General features: G+C 39.7%; 1 protein-coding gene across 1 annotated transcript in view; it reads left to right on the forward strand.

Annotated features, from left to right (window-relative positions):
- The window catches only part of opcml (opioid binding protein/cell adhesion molecule-like), a 205,007-nt gene extending 185,126 nt beyond the window's left edge, over positions 1 to 19,881 (forward strand). The window contains exons 4-7 of the mRNA XM_006800514.2: positions 5,902 to 6,039; positions 6,199 to 6,319; positions 18,741 to 18,892; positions 19,198 to 19,881. Of these exons, the coding sequence (XP_006800577.1) occupies positions 5,902 to 6,039; positions 6,199 to 6,319; positions 18,741 to 18,892; positions 19,198 to 19,298 (512 nt within the window). The 3' untranslated portion in view covers positions 19,299 to 19,881. The remainder of the gene's footprint in view (positions 1 to 5,901; positions 6,040 to 6,198; positions 6,320 to 18,740; positions 18,893 to 19,197) is intronic.
- Positions 19,882 to 20,179: the final 298 nt, after the last annotated feature.

Raw genomic sequence — 20,179 nt, forward strand, 5'->3', positions numbered from 1 at the left:
CTGCATATATATATATATATATATATATATACAGCACATATATATATATATATATATATATATATGTTTCAGAGTGGCTGTAGCTCAGGAGGTAGAACAGGTCACCTACTGATCGGAAGGTTAGTGGTTCGATCCTTGGCTCCTCCAGTCTACATGTCAACTATCCTTGATACTAACCCCAAGTTGCTCTCCGATGCGTCCATCGGAGTATGAATGTGTGTGAATGTAGTTAGATAGCACTAAGTATAGATAAAGTGCTTGTGAGAATGGGTGTGATTGGGTGAATGTGGCATGTTGTATACAGCGCTTTGAGTACTCCGAGAGAGTAGAAAAGCGCTATATAAGAATCAGTCCATTTACCATGTATACACTGCCAAGCTGCAGATGTTTGGCAAGAAGATTTGATCACACTGGAGATGTTTTTTACTAACTCTTCTAGAAAAACTAAATCATGTCATTCATATCCCGCACAAACAGTTTGCAATGAATTCCAGATTAAGTTTAAAATAAGAATGCGTGAAGGCTAAGCAGTGCTAGTCAATGGATCCTCCTGTTTGGCTGTTACTCTGGGAAAAGACGAGAAAGACAGTGATGGAAGCCATGACTGGAGCTGCGATGTAGCCTATATAAGAGTTATATTGTACGAATGTGATAATTATGTATATTGTAATAACGTGATATTGTATTGTTCAGACGTGAAAGGTATATTGTTAGAACAATATACTTTTCTATTTTTCTTTTGCCTGGGTGGCAGCTCTACGCTTCCGTACTACGCTTCCGTATAAGAGGCTTTTCAATGTGGCCTCACAAAATTGTGACGACTACAACAACCATGAAAAGAGTTGGATGGACACTGTTGCTCAATTGCAGCTGCCTGGTCAATGTTTTCCATTAGTAATTTAGCAAAGTTGATGGTGGTGGTGTGTGTGTGTCTGTAAGACAGAGAGAGGGAGAGCGAGAGACAGATTTTGTATGATAAGCTTTATGTTATGGACGCACAGTTTGAGCACTCAGGTTGCATCAGAGCATCAGGCCGTATAGTGTGAGACCCTGCATCGTGACCTATGAACTTCTAACCCCTGCGATTCAATTGTACAGTTTGAGCAGGAGCTGAAAACGCAACTGAAAAAAAATCGTAGCGTTTGCTCAGCTTAATGCAGACTGTTTAAACTAAACAAGCTGCTTTTTCACATAATAAATCCTGTCAGCCGCAGTATTGCCTTCTGTTTTAACAGTTAAAGCAGTAGAGACGACCTGTTTGCATGCGTGTTGAACTCTAGCGTCATTAACCAGGCTAGCTGTTAGCTTATAGCTCACGCTAGCTAACTAGCGAGCAGTTAAAAGGACAGCCGAAGCTGCACAAAACACCCACAAACTTGTCTCACTACAACGTAGCGCCGAAAATATGACTCGCAGCTCGAGCTCGACACAGCTGCTGTAACATAAGACTGACATCCAGCTAACCACAGCTAAAAAGATATTTAGAGAAAACTTACCGTTTCCTCAGGTTACACGAGCCTGAAGACATAGCTGTTCTTTTGTACTGCTTTTATGTGAAACATTCTTTGTATGTGAGGCCAAGGGTGTTCATCCTCTTCAGCTCTAGCGTAGACGACTGGCTCTGCCATGTTTTCATGGGTTTCTTCTTTCCGTGTGTCTGCTACTTTGAAACGCTTGGGCCGCTCTGCCCGCCACAGTTTCAAACTGTTCATGTGACTGCATGGCCACATCTGATTGGTAATAAAGTTACCGGAAACTCCACTGGCGGCATGTTATCTAATGTGTTAAACTAATTATTTTTTTAAAAGTAACGAGTCGAATCACAAATGTACTCAAGTAAAAGTAAAACGTATCGTGCAAAAAATGTACTTTAAAAGTACATTTTTTTCAAAAACGTACTCAAGTAAATGTAACGGAGTAAATGTAACTCGTTACTACGCACCTCTGTAAGCGAGAGACAGAGAGAGGTGTTTAAAGGCTGCTCCAACGGAACTTATTGTTTCCAAGGAAAACACAGTCTTAATAGCTTATTAAGACTGTAAGTAAGCTATTAGTAAGTAAGTTATTAAGACTGTCAAGTCTTAATAGCTTACTTACAACTGGGCTCATCAGGCAGGCTTCAGGGGTTACATGCTTCCATCTCTCGTTTCTGGTTGGTGACAACTCGTACTTTTTCTCCCTCCCTCACGCTCACAGGCACATGGTAAATGGACTGATTCTTATGTAGCGCTTTCAATTCAATTCAATTCAATTCAATTCAATTCAATTCAATTCAATTTTATTTATATAGCGCCAAATCACAACAAATGTCGCCTCAAGGCGCTTCATAGATACAGAGAAAAGCCCAACAATCATATGACCCCCTATGAGCAAGCACTTTGGCGACAGTGGGAAGGAAAAACTCCCTTTTAACAGGAAGAAACCTCCGGCAGAACCAGGCTCAGGGAGGGGCGGCCATCTGCTGCGACCGGTTGGGGTGAGAGAAGGAAGACAGGATAAAAGACATGCTGTGGAAGAGAGACAGAGATTAATAACAGATATGATTCAATACAGAGAGGTCTATTAACACATAGTGAGTGAGAAAGGTGACTGGAAAGGAAAAAATCAATGCATCATGGGAATCCCCCGGCAGCCTACATCTATTGCAGCATAACTAAGGGAGGATTCAGGGTCACCTGGTCCAGCCCTAACTATATGCTTTAGCAAAAAGGAAAGTTTTAAGCCTAATCTTAAAAGTAGAGATAGTGTCTGTCTCCCGAATCCAAACTGGAAGCTGGTTCCACAGAAGAGGGGCCTGAAAACTGAAGGCTCTCCCTCCCATTCTACTTTTAAATACTCTAGGAACAACAAGTAGGCCTGCAGAGTGGGAGCGAAGTGCTCTAATAGGGTAATATGGTACTACAAGGTCATTAAGATAAGATGGGGCCTGATTTCCTACTCTCCCAGAGTACTCCAAGCAGTGTATACAACATGCCTCATTCACCTCCACACACTTCTAAACTCAAGTGCAAACTAACCAACATTCACACATCGGACAACAACTTGGGGTTAGTATCTTGCCCAAGGATATTTGGCATGCAGACTGTGGAAGCCAAGGATCGAACCACCAATCTTCCAATCAATAGCTCCTTAACCACAGCCACACAGGTTATGGCAGTCCATTCTCCCTGAAGCACGGACTACACTGCCCATGAGGCTACATTCTTTAGGGCTCTGCCTGTAACACACTGTCTATTGCCTTCATATTAAATAATTGTTTGAATAATTTTTAAAAATATTTCTTCATGTCATTATGCAACTAGGGGTGTTATGGGCCGCAAGATTGAGACCCAGACATTAGAGCCTCTTAATGCGTGTTTTGTTTGGGTTTCCACCGGCATGGAATAACCAGAAATAGAGGCATAGCCTAATATATGAAACAGGAAAAGACCGCTGTGTAATCCATTTATTTCAACAAAGTAACTCTATTCTGAATACCACCCTTTCAAACGGTAACTGTAACAGAATACAGTTACTCATATTTTGTATTTTAAATACGTAACAGTGGTACATGTATTTCTTTACTCCCCAACACTGGGTACCATACCATCTTAACTAACTGGTCTACTGTAATCTTTTTACTAAAACTGCACAGAGTGGTGTCTAGACAGCAGAGCTCCTTAAGCTAATAGCTAATATTACAACAGTGCTCCACTGAGTGCTTTCAGATACTCAGCTTCCGTCTCGTACTTTAATGACTCTTATTAGTGATCCAGTCATGGTACACTGACACTGATGCTGTGCTGAAAATGTGACCAGTGATGTGGGAGTTGGTGTTAATGGTGATTGTTTTTATATTTATATAATCTGATTAATACATAATGATTATGACTCTTTTATTTTCATTCAGCTGTGTGATTTAAACTGACATTCAAATTCTAACACTTGAACTGGAGCCGTGTCTTGTCATCTTGCACTTTCAGTATAGTATTGTTTTTTGACTCTGTAATAATGAAAAAATAACTTACCTTTAATCTCAGTGTATTGTGATGGTGTCAGAGGCTAAATTGTTTCTCAAATGTGTATGAATTATATGCTGTGGAGACATGTGGCTGCTTACAGTGCTGTAAGAATAAACATGCAGATACACACAGAGACACTCATTCACACACAGTTCTGAAAAGTCTTAAACACGAAATAAGAATAGTTCTATAAAACCTAACACAAAAAAACAAAAACACAACAAAAAAGAAGTAACATGCATCTATGTTTTTTTTATTAGATGCTTTAAGCAAAATTTAGGCTTTTAACAATAATAAAGTACAGTGTGGTGATACTATTTTGCTGATTTGGCCACAAATATTATTTACATTTGGAAATTTGGATACAACTTGTCAGACTGATTTAAATTTAACCACTTTAGTATGAACAAAAATGTTGAATCCCCAAAGTAGTTTAGTAACATTTTTAAAAATATATATATATATTGTCCACCTTATTATTAACTTAGATTTAGTGATCACATAGAATACCTAAGCTTTTTCCCGCATAGAGAAATATGTGACACAAAAGGGGATAAGGACTGGTATTTATGCAGAGCTTTTTTTTAGTCTCCTTGAATTCCCAAAGAACTCTACACTACAGTGCACAAACATTTTATTCTATGCAAACAGTGCTGGAATTTCCTTAGCAAGAATCACAGGAAAATCATCAGCATTTAAGAAATTTTAACCATTTATGTTAATTAGAGTCATATTTCCTTGAATTTATAGTTTACATGAAAATGGAAAACATAGATTACATAATAAATTACACAAATTAAGAACTGAGTTCACATTTGTAGTTACACACCAATGGGTGGCACTTGTTTTCCATCTTTCCATCATTGAGATCTCATATAGTTCTAACTAGTAACTCAACAGCATTTTGTCACTAATCTGCATAGTTACAGTTGATGAAAATGTTAATTACCTGAGTTCACAGTTCCCTGGTTTCATGCAAGAAGCTGATTATCCCTAGCCTACAACCTTTTTACTGAATCCCCTGCCAGCTGCAGCAGTGTCTGCAGCTGAGGATTAAAAAAACATAATGGCATTATGCTAATGTTGTGATATTGCTAGATTGACATTTCTACTGATTGGGATTAGTGCTCCTATCCATTTTCCCACCCACACAGCAGTGGCTTAAAGTCTCTCTCTCTGCCATGAAAACATGCTTTTAACATTGTTGGTGTCAGGGGTAATTTATGGTGTTCCTCAAGTGGGCTTGTTTCAGTGCAATTAGTGTATTTTCTTTGTGTATTGAGTGCATGCCCTGAGCTGTCTGCCGTCTGGAGATGTTTGAGAGAAAAATAGGGCTTTCCTGTTTCTGGGTTCTTTTTTCTTTTAATTAAGTTTTTTAACAAGGATAATCACAAGTTTGTTCAATCTGTTAAGTTGCAACAGACCATTTGAAAATTTACCATTATCCTATAATATCTTTTCAAAACACGATGCAAACATTAGTTTCTGCAACTGGATTACCATATTACTATGTCATATTTGCATTATTAACTGATTATCTGAGCTGGTAATCTTGGCTGTGCTGCATTGGGTCAGTCATCTTGTTTACATATTTAGAGAAAAACATATGCATACCTATAAGCTGTACAAACACAGCTGGATTGTCCAGGTTTGTCTGGTCTCCATACTTCTTCAGAAAAAAGCATTTAACATCCTTGAAAAAACAACCAGGAGCTTAAACGACTTGCCCTCGGCTGGTGCCTACCAAAGCTGTTTAACTTTTTTGGTCAGGTCCACAGCGGCAGACTGTTTTTTTTTTCTTCTGAAATCAGTACAGCATGTCATAGAGCTAATCGAATTGAATTGAAACATTAACTCATGCACTGTTTTTTTTTCTTTTGCTTTGTTTCTTTCTCTACAGGCACCCATAAATTTGTGACAGAGGGGGAGCACCTGATGCTCACAGCCATCACCAAAGAACAGTCGGGATCTTATGAATGCATTGCATCTAATGACAACTCAAGCCCGGATGTCAGGACAGTGCAAGTCACCGTCAACTGTAAGGGCCAGGCTATCACACTCTCAGGCTATATAGGACATCAAAGGGTGGGAGGGTGCAGAGTGAAACTAACACTGAGTGAGGACAGTTGAGGGCACAATTTCAATTTGAAGAAACAGTCATATGAAAATATATGACTGGTATTTTTTTGTTTTCCAGATCCTCCCTTCATTTCTAAAGCAAGGAGTACAGGCACTTCAGTTGGACAAAAAGGAATTCTGCAATGTGAAGCCTCTGCTGTCCCAAGGGCAGATTTTGAGTGGTACAAAGAAGACCGCAGGCATGTTTCTTCCCTGAGCTTTATGATTTTGACATGCTCTGAATATTTTGACCTCAGTATTACAGGCTTACAAACACATATGTTCTGCTGTACGCTGTGGTCTTAATTCATTCGACATGATCTTTGCTGAAAGTAATGATGTTCACTCATATCACTGTTTAAAATCATGTTTTTGAGATAAGATAACTTGTGCCCTGCATTCTTCTATCAGTGGACTACATCAAAATTTAATCACACTATTAGAAAAAACAGTTAGTTAGATAATTTGCACAAAGTCATGGTTACCAAAGGAAAATTATTTGGGGTGGCTGTAGCTCAGGTGGCAGAGCAGGTCAGGCACTAATCAGAAGGTCCGTGGTTCAATCCCAGGCTGCCTTCTGGCTGCATGCCAAATATCCTTGGGCAAGATACTAAATACTGGTGGTCAGAGGGTCTGGTGGCGCCAGTGTCCGGCAGCCTCGCCTCTGTCAGTGCGCCCCAGGGCAGCTGTGACTACAATGTAGCTTGCCATCACCAGTGTGTGAATGGGTGGATGACTGAATGTAGTGTAAAGCCCTTTGGGGTCCTTAGGGACTAAGTAAAGCGCTATACAAATGCAGGCCATTTACCATTTATTTGTTTCTCTATGATTAGTTTATGTCAGTAGGGTGCTGGGCTCAAATGTTTAGATAATAATCTAATATAAAGTAGCCTTTTCTAACTGATGACTTGAAACTGGAAATACATTTATGAGAAGAGTAAATACAAACAATGGCTATGGTGACTGTTAAATGGTCCCTGAGAGTGACAGCAGCATTTCCTGTCCCTATAAGATGAAATAAGTAGTGATAGAGAGGAGTGATAAAATAAATGTAAAAAAAACAGCGAAACTGTAGAAAAGAAACAGGAAATGAAATGTGGGAAATGGATGGCGGGCTTTTAAACAAATACATCCTGTCACGGCTGCAGTGGCAGATGAGTGAAGTTATAAGAGATGGACCCAAGTGCAGGCACTGGCATTACTGTGAGTGAGCTTTATTTTCAAACAGTGATAATACAAACAGAAGCAGACATGGCAAGGAAAGAAAATAAGAAAGACCTAAACCAGGAAAACTAACTAAATAAACCTGAAACCATCAAACGTTGCTAGAACATGGGGGGTGACACACAGAATGATACACAGACGGACGACAACGAGCAAAGGTGAGCACGCACTATGGCTGTATCCCAATTCAGGGTCTGCAGCCTTGGAGGACGCAGCCTTCGCTGTCTACATGGGCTGCGTCCTTGAAGGCCGAGAAGGCGGGAAATATGAGGCTTGTGAAATCGAAAGGTCTATCCTCTGTCATGATACTAACCGCTGCAAACATTTCATACAGCATTGTTTCACAGAAATGAAGAAAAGAAATAGAGAGTTCATTTGTTTGTTTGTTTTTACATGACGTTTGTTTGATTTGAATAAGTATTTGAGGCTGAGACCACGGAACTGTAATATGAATGTTGTGCTTCTTTTCTGTACTGACCAGCAATGTTCCCTCTAAGCTACGCACGTGCGCAATTGCGCACTACTGGCACAGACAGAAAATCTGCGTTGCGCACAAAAAAAAACATCAAACCTGAATTGAAATTAAAATTAATACTTTAACAATTCTGTTTTGCAGTGTTAGTCAGTAAGTGACTGGCTGTTCCTGTATGGGATTAGAACGATGCCCCCTTATCCCACAGTCCAGTGGCGTGGCTGATGTGAAGTGAAGCCACATTAATGACAACGTGTACAACCATTGGAGATGTGAGCAGGACAGACAGAACAATTAACGGAAAAAGTGTGGATTTTATACCAGTTTTTAAATTGTGTTGATAGGCCACGTAAAATCGGAGTTATGATAAAATTATATGCAATTTTTGGTTTTCTTCCTGAATACTATCGTTGTTTATATTTTTACTGCGGGAAGAAATGGTAAAAACTGTGTTTTATCAGGAAAATGCTCAAAAGCACTCTCCGCCTATGACCAAAAACAACACCAAAAATCCCCCACCCTTTCCTATTGGTCGAAAAATGTACCATGTCGACCAATCAAAAAATGATATGGCAACATGGCATTTAGTTGTTTAGGAAAGGGGGAAGTTTTAGACGGCTGTGTTTTGAGATGTGAGAGATTTGCTCGGAGGAGGAACCAACTCCTCCTCCGGGCTCGGAGGAGGAGCCAACTCCTCCTCCGGGCTAGGAGGAGGAGTTGGCTGTCCGATTGGGGTCTGGAATGTGGGGCCTCCCTGCTGCTGCCGAGTCGGGGCAGTCAGCTTCTCTCCACCCCAGGGAAAAGGGTAACACTACCTGGGTCTGGGTGCAGTTTCCCCCTCCAGGGGCAAGGGTACCTAGACCTGACCTGGGGCTTAGAGTACGCTTGGGGAGTGTGATTGTGTGTACAGTAGGGATGGGTATCGTTTAGGTTTTATCCGATACTGGTGCCAAACCGGTACTTTTGAAATGGTGCCGGTGCTTAAACGGTGCTCGAACCGGTGCTTAAAGAATGGAGAACACAAAAAGCCTCTCATGTTCAGCTGTTTTTTTGTAAAAAGATAACAATGTTAGCCTTTTCTGCAGCTATGGGGCATATATGGTATCACTCTTGGCTGGAAGCAATTCAATTCAATTCAATTTTATTTATATAGCGCCAAATCACAACAAATGTCGCCTCAAGGCGCTTCATAGATACAGAGAAAAGCCCAACAATCATATGACCCCCTATGAGCAAGCACTTTGGCGACAGTGGGAAGGAAAAACTCCCTTTTAACAGGAAGAAACCTCCGGCAGAACCAGGCTCAGGGAGGGGCGGCCATCTGCTGCGACCGGTTGGGGTGAGAGAAGGAAAACAGGATAAAAGACATGCTGTGGAAGAGAGACAGAGATTAATAACAGATATGATTCAATACAGAGAGGTCTATTAACACATAGTGAGTGAGAAAGGTGACTGGAAAGGAAAAACTCAATGCATCATGGGAATCCCCCGGCAGCCTACATCTATTGCAGCATGACTAAGGGAGGATTCAGGGTCACCTGGTCCAGCCCTAACTATATGCTTTAGCAAAAAGGAAAGTTTTAAGCCTAATCTTAAAAGTAGAGATAGTGTCTGTCTCCCGAATCCAAACTGGAAGCTGGTTCCACAGAAGAGGGGCCTGAAAACTGAAGGCTCTCCCTCCCATTCTACTTTTAAATACTCTAGGAACAACAAGTAGGCCTGCAGAGTGGGAGCGAAGTGCTCTAATAGGGTAATATGGTACTACAAGGTCATTAAGATAAGATGGGGCCTGATTATTTAAGACCTTGTATGTGAGGAGCAGGATTTTGAATTCAATTCTGGATTTAACAGGAAGCCAATGAAGGGAAGCCAAAACAGGAGAAATATGCTCTCTCTTTCTAGTCCCTGTCAGTACTCTTGCTGCAGCAATTTGGATTAACTGAAGGCTTTTCAGTGAGTTTTTTGGACATCCTGATAATAATGAATTGCAGTAGTCCAGCCTGGAAGTAATAAATGCATGAACTAGTTTTTCAGCGTCACTCTGAGACAGGATATTTCTAATTTTAGAGATGTTGCGCAAATGGAAGAACGCAGTCTTACATATTTGTTTAATATGTGCGTTGAAGGACATATCCTGGTCAAAAATGACTCCAAGGTTCCTCACAGTGTTACTGGAGGCCAAGGTAATGCCATCCAGAGTAAGAATCTGGTTAGATACCATATTTCTAAGCTTTTCAGCGCCGAGTACAATGACCTCAGTTTTATCTGAGTTAAGAAGCAGAAAGTTAGTGGCCATCCAAGTCTTTATGTCTTTAAGACATTCCTGCAGTTTAACTAATTGGTGTGTGTTATCTGGCTTTATGGACAGATAGAGCTGGGTGTCATCTGCATAGCAATGAAAATGTATGCTATGTCTTCTAATGATGCTGCCTAGGGGAAGCATGTATAATGTAAACAGAATTGGTCCTAGCACTGAACCCTGTGGAACTCCATAATTAACCTCAGTGTGTGAAGAGGACTCTCCATTTACATGCACAAATTGGAGTCTATTAGATAGATATGATACAAACCACTGCAGTGCAGTACCTGTAATACCTACAGCATGTTCTAATCGCTCTAATAGGATATTATGGTCAACAGTATCAAATGCTGCACTAAGGTCAAGAAGGACAAGCACAGAGATGAGTCCACTGTCAGAGGCCATAAGAAGATCATTTGTAACCTTCACTAAAGCTGTTTCTGTGCTGTGATGAACTCTGAAACCTGACTGAAACTCTTCAAATAAACCATTCCTCTGCAGATGATCTGTTAGCTGTTTGACAACTACTCTTTCAAGGATTTTTGATATGAAAGGAAGGTTGGAGATTGGCCTATAATTAGCTAAGACTGCTGGGTCTAGAGATGGCTTTTTGAGTAAAGGTTTAACTGCAGCCACCTTGAAGGCCTGTGGTACATAGCCGATTATTAGAGATAGGTTGATCATATATAAGATCGAAGAATTAATCAATGGCAGGACTTCTTTGAGCAGTTTTGTAGGAATGGGGTCTAAAAGACACGTTGATGGTTTGGAGGAAGTAATTATTGAAGTTAACTCAGAAAGATCGATTGGAGAAAAAGAGTCTAACTTAACATCAATGGAACTAAGAGTAGCTGTAGATAATATTACATCTGTGGGATGATTATTGGTAATTTTTTCTCTAATGATAAAAATTTTATTTGTGAAGAAGTTCATGAAGTCATCACTAGTTAACGTTAAAGGGATGGTTGGCTCAAAAGAGCTCTGACTTTTTGTCAGCTTGGCTACAGTGCTGAAGAGAAACCTGGGGTTGTTCTTATTTTCTTCAATCAGTGATGAGTAGTAAGCTGTTCTGGCTTTGCGGAGGGCTTTCTTATAAAGCAACAAACTATTTCTCCAGGCTAAATGATGATCCTCTAAATTTGTGACACGCCATTTCCTCTCCAGATTACGAGTCATCTGCTTTAGGGTACGTGTTTGAGAATTATACCACGGGGTCAGGTACTTCTGATTTGAGACCTTAGTTTTCACCGGAGCTACAGTATCCAGAGTCGTACGTAGTGAGGAGGTGAAATTATTAACAAGATAATCGACCTCTGTTGGGGTAGCGTTCAGATAGCTGCTCTGCTCTGTGTTGGTACAGGGCATTGACGATGATAACAGTGGCTGGATTATATTCTTAAACTTAGTTACAGCGCTTTCAGAAATACATCTACTTTGATAAAGTCCACTCTCCACTGCTGCGTAATCAATTATTGTAAATGTAAATGTTATCAAGAAATGATCAGACAGGAGAGGGTTTTCAGGAAACACTGTTAAATGTTCAGTTTCTATGCCATATGTTAAAACAAGATCTAGAGTGTGATTAAAGTGGTGGGTGGGTTCTTTTACATTTTGAGAGAAACCAATTGAGTCTAACAACAGATTAAATGCCATGTTGAGGCTGTCATTTTTAGCATCAACATGGATGTTAAAATCACCCACAATAATTATTTTATCTGAGCTCAGAACTAAATTAGATATAAAATCTGAGAAATCAGACAGAAACTCTGTGTAAGGCCCAGGTGGACGATAGATGATAACAAGTAAGACTGGTTTCTGAGTTTCACAGCTGGGGTGGACAATGTTAAGCATCAGGCTTTCAAAAGAATTAAAAGTCTGTCTTGGTCTTTCATTAATTAATAGACTGGTGTGAAAAATTGCTGCCAAACCGCCCCCTCGACCTGTGCTTCGAGATTTCTGGTAGTTAGAATGACACGGGGGTGTTGATTCATTTAAACTAACATAATCATCCTGCTGCAACCAGGTTTCTGTAAGGCAGAGTAAATCAATTTGTTGATCAATTATTAAGTCATGTACTAACAGAGACTTGGAGGAGAGAGACCTAATATTTAATAATCCACATTTCACTGTTTTACTCTTTGGTTCAGATGTGGATACTGTATTGTTCTTTCTTTGTAAATGTTTAAGTTGTTTGTTGCTGGTTTTTAGTTTGTTTTTTGTCTTTTTGGAAGCAGACACAGTCTCTATGGAGATGGGTTTTTGGGGGGGTAGCAGGAGGAGAGAAGCTGCAGAGAGGCGTGTAAGACTGCAACTCTGCTTCCTGGTCCCAACTCTGGATAGTCATGTTTTGAGGGGTTTAATAAATTTGTCGATATTTCTAGAAATGAGAGCTGCTCCATCCAAAGTGGGATGGATGCCATCTCTCCTAACAAGACCAGGTTTCCTCCAGAAGGTTTGCCAATTATCTATGAAGCCCACATCATTTCTGGGACACCACTCAGACAGCCAGCAATTTAAGGAGAACATGCGGCTAAACATGTCACTCCTGGACTGATTGGGGAGGGGACCAGAGAAAACTACAGAGTCCGACATTGTTTTGGCAAAGTTACACACCGATTCAATATTGATTTTAGTGACCTCCGATTGGCGTAACCGGGTGTCATTACTGCCGACGTGAATTATGATTTTACTGAATTTACGTTTACCCTTAGCCAGCAGTTTTAAATTTCCTTCAATGTCGCCTGCTCTGGCCCCTGGAAGACAATTGACTATGGTTGCCGGTGTCTCTAGCTTCACATGTCTGAGAACAGAATCACCAATTACCAGAGTTTGACCCCCAGTGGGTGTGTCACCGAGTGGGGAAAAACGGTTAGACACATGAACGGGTTGGTGGTGTACCTGGGGCTTCTGTTTAGGACTATGCTTCCTCCTCACCGTTACCCAGCCGCCTTCTTTCCCCAGCTGCTTGGGATTTGCCTGGGAACAGCTAGCGGGGCCTACGCTATCTTCGGCTGCACCAGCTACAGGGGCCTGGCTAGCTAAGGGTGAGAGAAGGGTGCAAAGCCGAGTCTCCAGATCAGTAATCCTGGCCTCCAGAGCTGCAAATATGCTACATTTGTTACAGATATCATTACTGCTAAAGGAGGCCGAGGAGTAACTAAACATCTGACACAATGAGCAAGAAAGTGCAGAAGGGACAGGTGAAGTAGCCATGGTGCTAACGGGTCGGCTACGAGCTAAGCTAGCGAAACAGTACAGAGACAGTGAGTGAATACTTTGGCTATAAATTAGGTAGTGAGTACACAGAAAGTGTGCTTCGGATGAAGCATGTGAAGATTATACTGTGAAAAAAAGAATGTATTTAAAAGTTGTTAATTAAACTGCTAAGCAAATAAGCTACTCAGAAACACCACTGTGTTTGAGCAGGAACAGGAAGCGATACTATACCACAGAGCGAGCGAACACCAAGTGACAGCGCCACCGACCAGCAGTGCTTAAACAATGGAAAAAACACAAACTTTGTCCAAAAACCTCTCATGTTTAACTGTTTTTCACTTTTTCTTTGGTCATTTTAGCCTTTTTGGCCAGGGTGAAGGGAGTATCTGCCATCAAACAAGAAGACAGCCGCATGTAGCTATGATGATGTTTGCTAGTTCACCTTACATGCATTAATGTAATAACGTGGTTAGCCTACTCAATGTAAATTACACACGAACAACATTAAGCTACTCACGCAGAGTAGCCTCCATAACGGGCACCACACCCGCAGTAGATGTGCACGGTGTGAGGTCTCGCAGCAAGCTATCAAATACGGCGCATTTCTTGGCTTTTAAAAAAAAACCTATGCGTCGCCATGTGTTTCATCAGATTTGAGGTGTTACCTCCTTTGACAGTATCACAGTATCAGCTTAAAGCACTTGTTGCAGGCTGCTGAGTTTGCATATTTTGCTGTGAAGTACAGCCAGACTTTGACCGCTTCGCCTTGGGCATTTTTAATCTGTAGCTCTGCTCTAAAAGAACGTACGTACCTGGGCCCGCCTACTATCCTCGGAAACGTAAAATGATTGGCTAGAATCTAAAGCGTATCACAGCTCAGGGGGAAAAAAAGCACTGAAATAAAGCACCGAAATTTGCGCTGCTTTTCGGTCTGGTTATTACTGTTTATGTCAGAACCAGTACCATCATGGCACCGGATACTGGTACCCATCCCTAGTGTCTAGTGTACAGTGTCTCTTTATGTCTGTCTCCACGTTGGGCGAGTGTTGAGTAAGAGCGCTTTCGAGCATTTTCCTTATAAAACGCAGTTTTTACCGTTTCTTCCCGCAGTAAAAATATAAACAACGATAGTATTCAGGAAGAAAACCAAACATTGCATATAATTTTATCATAACTCCGATTTTACGTGGCCTATCAACACAATTTAAAAACTGGTATAAAGTCCACACTTTTTCCGTCAATTGTTCCATCTGTCCTGCTCACATCTCCAATGGTTGTACACGTTGTCATTAATGTGGCTTCACTTCACATCAGCCACGCCGCTGAACTGTGGGATAAGGGGGCATCGTTCTAATCCCATACGGGAGCAGCCAGTCACTTACTGACTAACACTGCAAAACAGAATTGTTAAAGTATTGATTTCAATTCATGTTAGATTCTTTTGTGCACAGATTTTCTGTGTGCAGAGACCGTGCCAGCAGTGCGCAATTGCGCACGCGCGCAGCTTAGAGGGAACATTGAATATGGCCAATATTAAAGTTATTTTTATAATAATCATTATTAGTTATTACAGCAGTGAACTTGAACTCTGTGTCAAATACTGAGCTTCATTCAAGATTCAAGTTTCAGTTATTTATATTTCAAAGTATCTTTGACAGTGTATATATAGATGTATTATATATAAGAGACAAATATTGTTCTTTTAATATGTTGGTATTACTAAATCTGTCTGAATGCTTATATATATATATTTTTTAAAATTAAAAAAAAAAATTCCCACTTGCCCCTGTGGGCGGTCAATCCTTCAAGCTTGGGTCCTCTACCAGAGGCCTGGGAGCTTGAACGCAGGAGCTTACTCCTGCGCAGTACCTTAGCTGTTCCTAGGACTGCGCTCTTCTGGACAGAGATCTCCGCTGTTGTTCCCGGGATCTGCTGGAGCCACTCGCCTAGCTTGGGAGTCACTGCACCTAGTGCTCCGATTACCACTGGGACCACCGTCACCTTCACCCCCCACATCTTCTCGAGCTCTTCTCTGAGCCCTTGGCATTTCTCAAGCTTCTCGTGTTCCTTCTTCCTGATGTTGCTGTCGTTCGGAACCGCTACATCGATCACTGCGGCCGTCTTCTCATGTTTGTCTACCACCACTATGTCCAGTTGGTTAGCCACCGCCATTTTGTCCATCTGTATCTGGAAGTCCCACAGGATCTTAGCTCGGTCATTCTCCACCACCCTTGGGGGCATCTCCCATTTTGACCTCGGGACTTCCAGGTTATACTCAGCACAGATGTTCCTGTACACTATGCCGGCCATTTGGTTATGACGTTCCATGTATGCCTTGCCTGCTAGCATCTTACACCCTGCTGTTATGTGCTGGATTGTCTCTGGAGCATCTTTACACAGCCTGCACCTGGGGTCTTGCCTGGTGTGATAGACCCCAGCCTCGGTGGATCTTGTGCTTAGTGCTTGTTCTTGTGCTGCCATGATTAGTGCTTCCGTGCTGTTTTTCAGTCCAGCTTTGTCCAGCCACTGGTAGGATTTCTGGATATCAGCCACCTTCTCTATCTGACGGTGGTACATACCGTGCAGGGGCCTGTCCTTCCATGATGGTTCCTCGCCTTCCTCCACTTTTATATGTGTGTGTGTATATACATGTATATATGTATATATACATATATACATATATATATATATGTATATATATATATATACATATATATATACACACACACACACACACACATATATATGTGTGTGTGTGTGTGTGTGTGTATATATATATGTATATATATACATATATATATATACATATATATATATATATATATATTCTGGGATATGTTGGGCATCAAAGGATACACTAATCCATCGTTCAAATCCGGGGAAATAAAGGACATATTTGGACATAATGAAATACTGAAAACCAAAATCAAGAGACTAGCAGTGAAAATATGATGAAATCAAATTTGAATTTCAATTTATTTATTTAAAAGGGACAGTGCAGTTAAACATAGTTCAAGTGCAAGACATGAGACTGATGTACCGCACATAGGTATATAGCTACTGCTAATTTTCAACAATTGTCCCTTGTTGGGCTTACAATCTAAATAAATACATATTACAATAAAACATACATTTTCATAAAACCAAATTACATCATAAATACAATTACAATTGATAGACAATAATTTAAAATAAAATTAAAATCATCAGATAAAATGACTACAACTTTGGTTTCCCTTTAACCACACTTTAACCTTCAATGTAAAAGATCTAATGTCTGTAATCAGTTTGATATCGGTTGGAAGTGTGTTCCACAGATGGCAAGCCTTTATAGAAAAAGCTAACTGACCGAATGTAGATCTGCGATATAATATCTTGCAGTTGCCGTTCACCTTACTCCTAGTGACACGATTACTGTCTTGTCTCTGAATGTATCTATTGAGACACTCTGGGGCCATCCTATTTATACATTTAAAAACTAATTTAAGATAACACCAATGATTAAAACTCTTAAAACTAAGTAAGTTATATTTATGTAAAATGTGACAATGATGCCACCAAACCGATTTTTTATCCATTATTTTTAAAGATTGATTATATAAGGATACCACAGGCTGAATTGTAGATGGTGCTGCTTGGGTCCAAACTGTCATACAATATGAAAAATGCGAAAATATCATAGAATGCATAAATAACTGAGCTGGTGAAGTGGGTATATAGTGCCGAATTAACTTAAAACAATTCAGATTAGCCTTGACCGTCTTAGAAATCTTCTTTACATGCTTGTCAAATTTAAGATGTGAATCTAAAATTATTCCTAAAAACTTAAAATCTTTGACCTCCTTTATTTCTTTGTTCCCTAGGTTGATTTTAAAATCATTAGATGAATTTTGTTTCCTAATCGAAAAACACATAGAAACAGTTTTTTTAAAATTCAGTACAAGATGATTTTGTTCCAGCCATTTTTGGACACCATTTAGATGTACCGTTAAGGTGTCTGCTGCTTCACCAGGTGACTTAGCTGGTATGTGTATAACTGCATTATCAGCATAAAGTTGGCAGTTGGCTTTTGGGCAGCTGGTAGGCAAATCATTTATAAACAAACTAAATAACAATGGGCCAAGAACAGATCCTTGGGGAATACTGATTCTGTTTTCCAACATGGATGACTTTTCTTTATCAACCCTCACACACTGTTCTCTTTTGTGGAGATAGGACTCAAACCAGTCAACTGCTTGCTTTGAAAAGTCAAATTTTATCAACTTAGAAAGAAGTATGTCATGGTTGACAGTGTCAAAAGCCTTTTTTAGTTCAAGGAACACTGCACCCACAACACTACCATTATCCAGATTACACTTAATATTTTCAACAAAATAGCAATTTGCCATTTCTGTGGAAGATTTTGGTCTAAAACCAAACTGCATTGGATGAAGCAGTTGATTAGTCTCTAAATAACCAATTAACTGTGCTGCCACAGCCTTCTCAAGCACCTTCGAAAGAACAGGGAGTATGGAAATTGGACGATAATTACATATCAAATCACGCTCGCCTCCTTTAAAGACTGGAGTAACTACAGCCCTTTTCCAGTCAGTTGGGAATGTCCTATTTCTTATTGATGAATTTATAAGATGTGTTAATGGTTTTGTCAAGAAATCTCTATATTTTTTAATAAAACAAGTATCCAAGCCATAAATATCATTTGCCCTAGAATCTGATAATTTCTTAATAACCTCTGTGACCTCTGCTTCATTAACCTCTTCAATAAAAAATGAGTCTGATGAATCGATAGGGCTATTTTTAATAGTTACAACTGGGGAGCTGAAATTTTGCATTAATTCTTCTGCAGATTGTATAAAATATTTGTTAAATTCATATGCCATGGAACCCTTGTCTATAATAATTGTGCCATTTATATTGACTTGCTCAATTTCCTTCCTGCTAGATGATCTGTTAATTAAATTGTTTAAATGCTTCCAAAGGGAGACATTATGACCTTTAGCTTTTTCTATAATACGAGTGTAATATAAAGCCTTAGCTTTACGCAATTCCATGACTACTTTATTTCTTAGGCCTTTATAGATCATATAATCCGTTTTACCTTTAGTGGTTAAGGCTGTTTTTCTTTTCATAAGTTTATGTATTTCACCGTTTAACCATGGTAGATTTTGCTTCCTTTGTTCAAACAAAGATCAAACAATAGTACAAACTCAAAACACGGACCGTGGCACATCCACAGTTACTGCAGGTATTCAGGAGAGCATGAGAACAGGAACATTCAGAGCGTTTTGCTTTGTATCTAAAAAACATTTCCCTAAGTTTTAATCAAGCATATTTTATGAGTGCATTTGCAAAAGTTTCAAATAAACAGATTCTCCCAGAGATTTCAAAACTGCTTTTCTCTTTCTTATAGGCTCCTCAATGGACTAAACGGGGTAAAGATAGAGAATCAAGGGAAACAGTCTATGCTTATCTTTTTCAATGTCTCAGAAGAAGACTATGGGAACTACACTTGTGTTGCTATGAACACCATGGGAATCACTAATGCCAGTATAATACTCTATGGTAAGAAAAATATGTTGCTGTTATGTTGTTCACTTCAGTGAATTAAAGAAAAAAGAAAAAAGTTTTGTTTTTGTCAGCGAACACTTCTTCCATATTAGCAGCTACACATAAAAAAGCCATTCTGAAAGTCACCCACTGTATGTTATTCATTGAATTACCTTTTATTTCCACCGATTGCCAGTTTCCATGGCAATTCCAGCATCAAACCGCATGAACATTTAAATTCTAACTAATGATAGTCAATACTAGAGCACTGATCTGAATAACCCTTATGATGAATCACATTTTGCATTATTCTCTTGCAGGTCCTGGTGCAATGCATGACGTGAATGGGGCTACTGCGCTATCACATTGCTTTGTATGCCTCCTGCTTACTGTAACCTCAGTCTACCTTCTCAAGTTCTAATGTGAAATGCTACCACCTTGGAGCTTCTCTCAGAATTGAAAACCAAGAACAGACTTTTAGTCCAGTAAGAAGAATGGAAACCCAAGATTGCCAGTGGTCCACCCTATTTTTTTTCTTTTTCTCTGTTGTTTTTCTTTCCTTTTTCTGGCTTTGTATCAGAGTCTGTTCTCTGTTGGCTTGTCAAGAGTGAGAAGCATCAACCTGCAGAAGCAAAGATTTTAAATAATGCACTAATTTGATGATGGTAGAACTTTTGAGTTCGTGTCTCCCCCAAGCTTTTTATATGTGAACATGGAAAAAGAAAAAAATACATGTAACTGTTGATAGTTGACTGTTTATTGCCCAATTCTGAAGTGTACATTCAGATTATTATTATTATTATTATTATCGTGTCATGTCCTGTTCAATATCTGTACAATAACATTAAGCTTTTTTAGGTAAATGATAAAAAGGGAAAAATGCAATGTGATTGTTGAATTTTACTGTATTTTTACAGTTGTATGCAAAACAGAATAACTGATACTTCATTATAAACAGTTCAGAACAATAAATTATACACCATGATTTCTCAGGCAAAGTCCTACACATAGTGCATCCAAATTTATATTTTCATTGTAGTGTGTGTAAAAATTGTACAAATGTGTACAGACAATACCTGCACTGTTGTTTATCAAAATGCATATGCTTATCAAATGGCATTTTTGAACTACCCAATAAGAGTGCCATAGCAGCTTCATGACATATTCATACTGACACACTGAAAGCTGATTTTCAGACTCACTTTAGTGAAGTATGATTTAGAAGTGAGAAATTGGTTGTTGTGCTGCTTTGTTCTCTGCAGACAGAAACAGAAAAACCCAGAGTTCAGTGTGCTGATGAGT

Source organism: Neolamprologus brichardi, chromosome 10 (assembly GCF_056152115.1).
Source record: "Neolamprologus brichardi isolate AB-2024 chromosome 10, ASM5615211v1, whole genome shotgun sequence".
Taxonomy (NCBI): Eukaryota; Metazoa; Chordata; class Actinopteri; order Cichliformes; family Cichlidae; genus Neolamprologus; species Neolamprologus brichardi.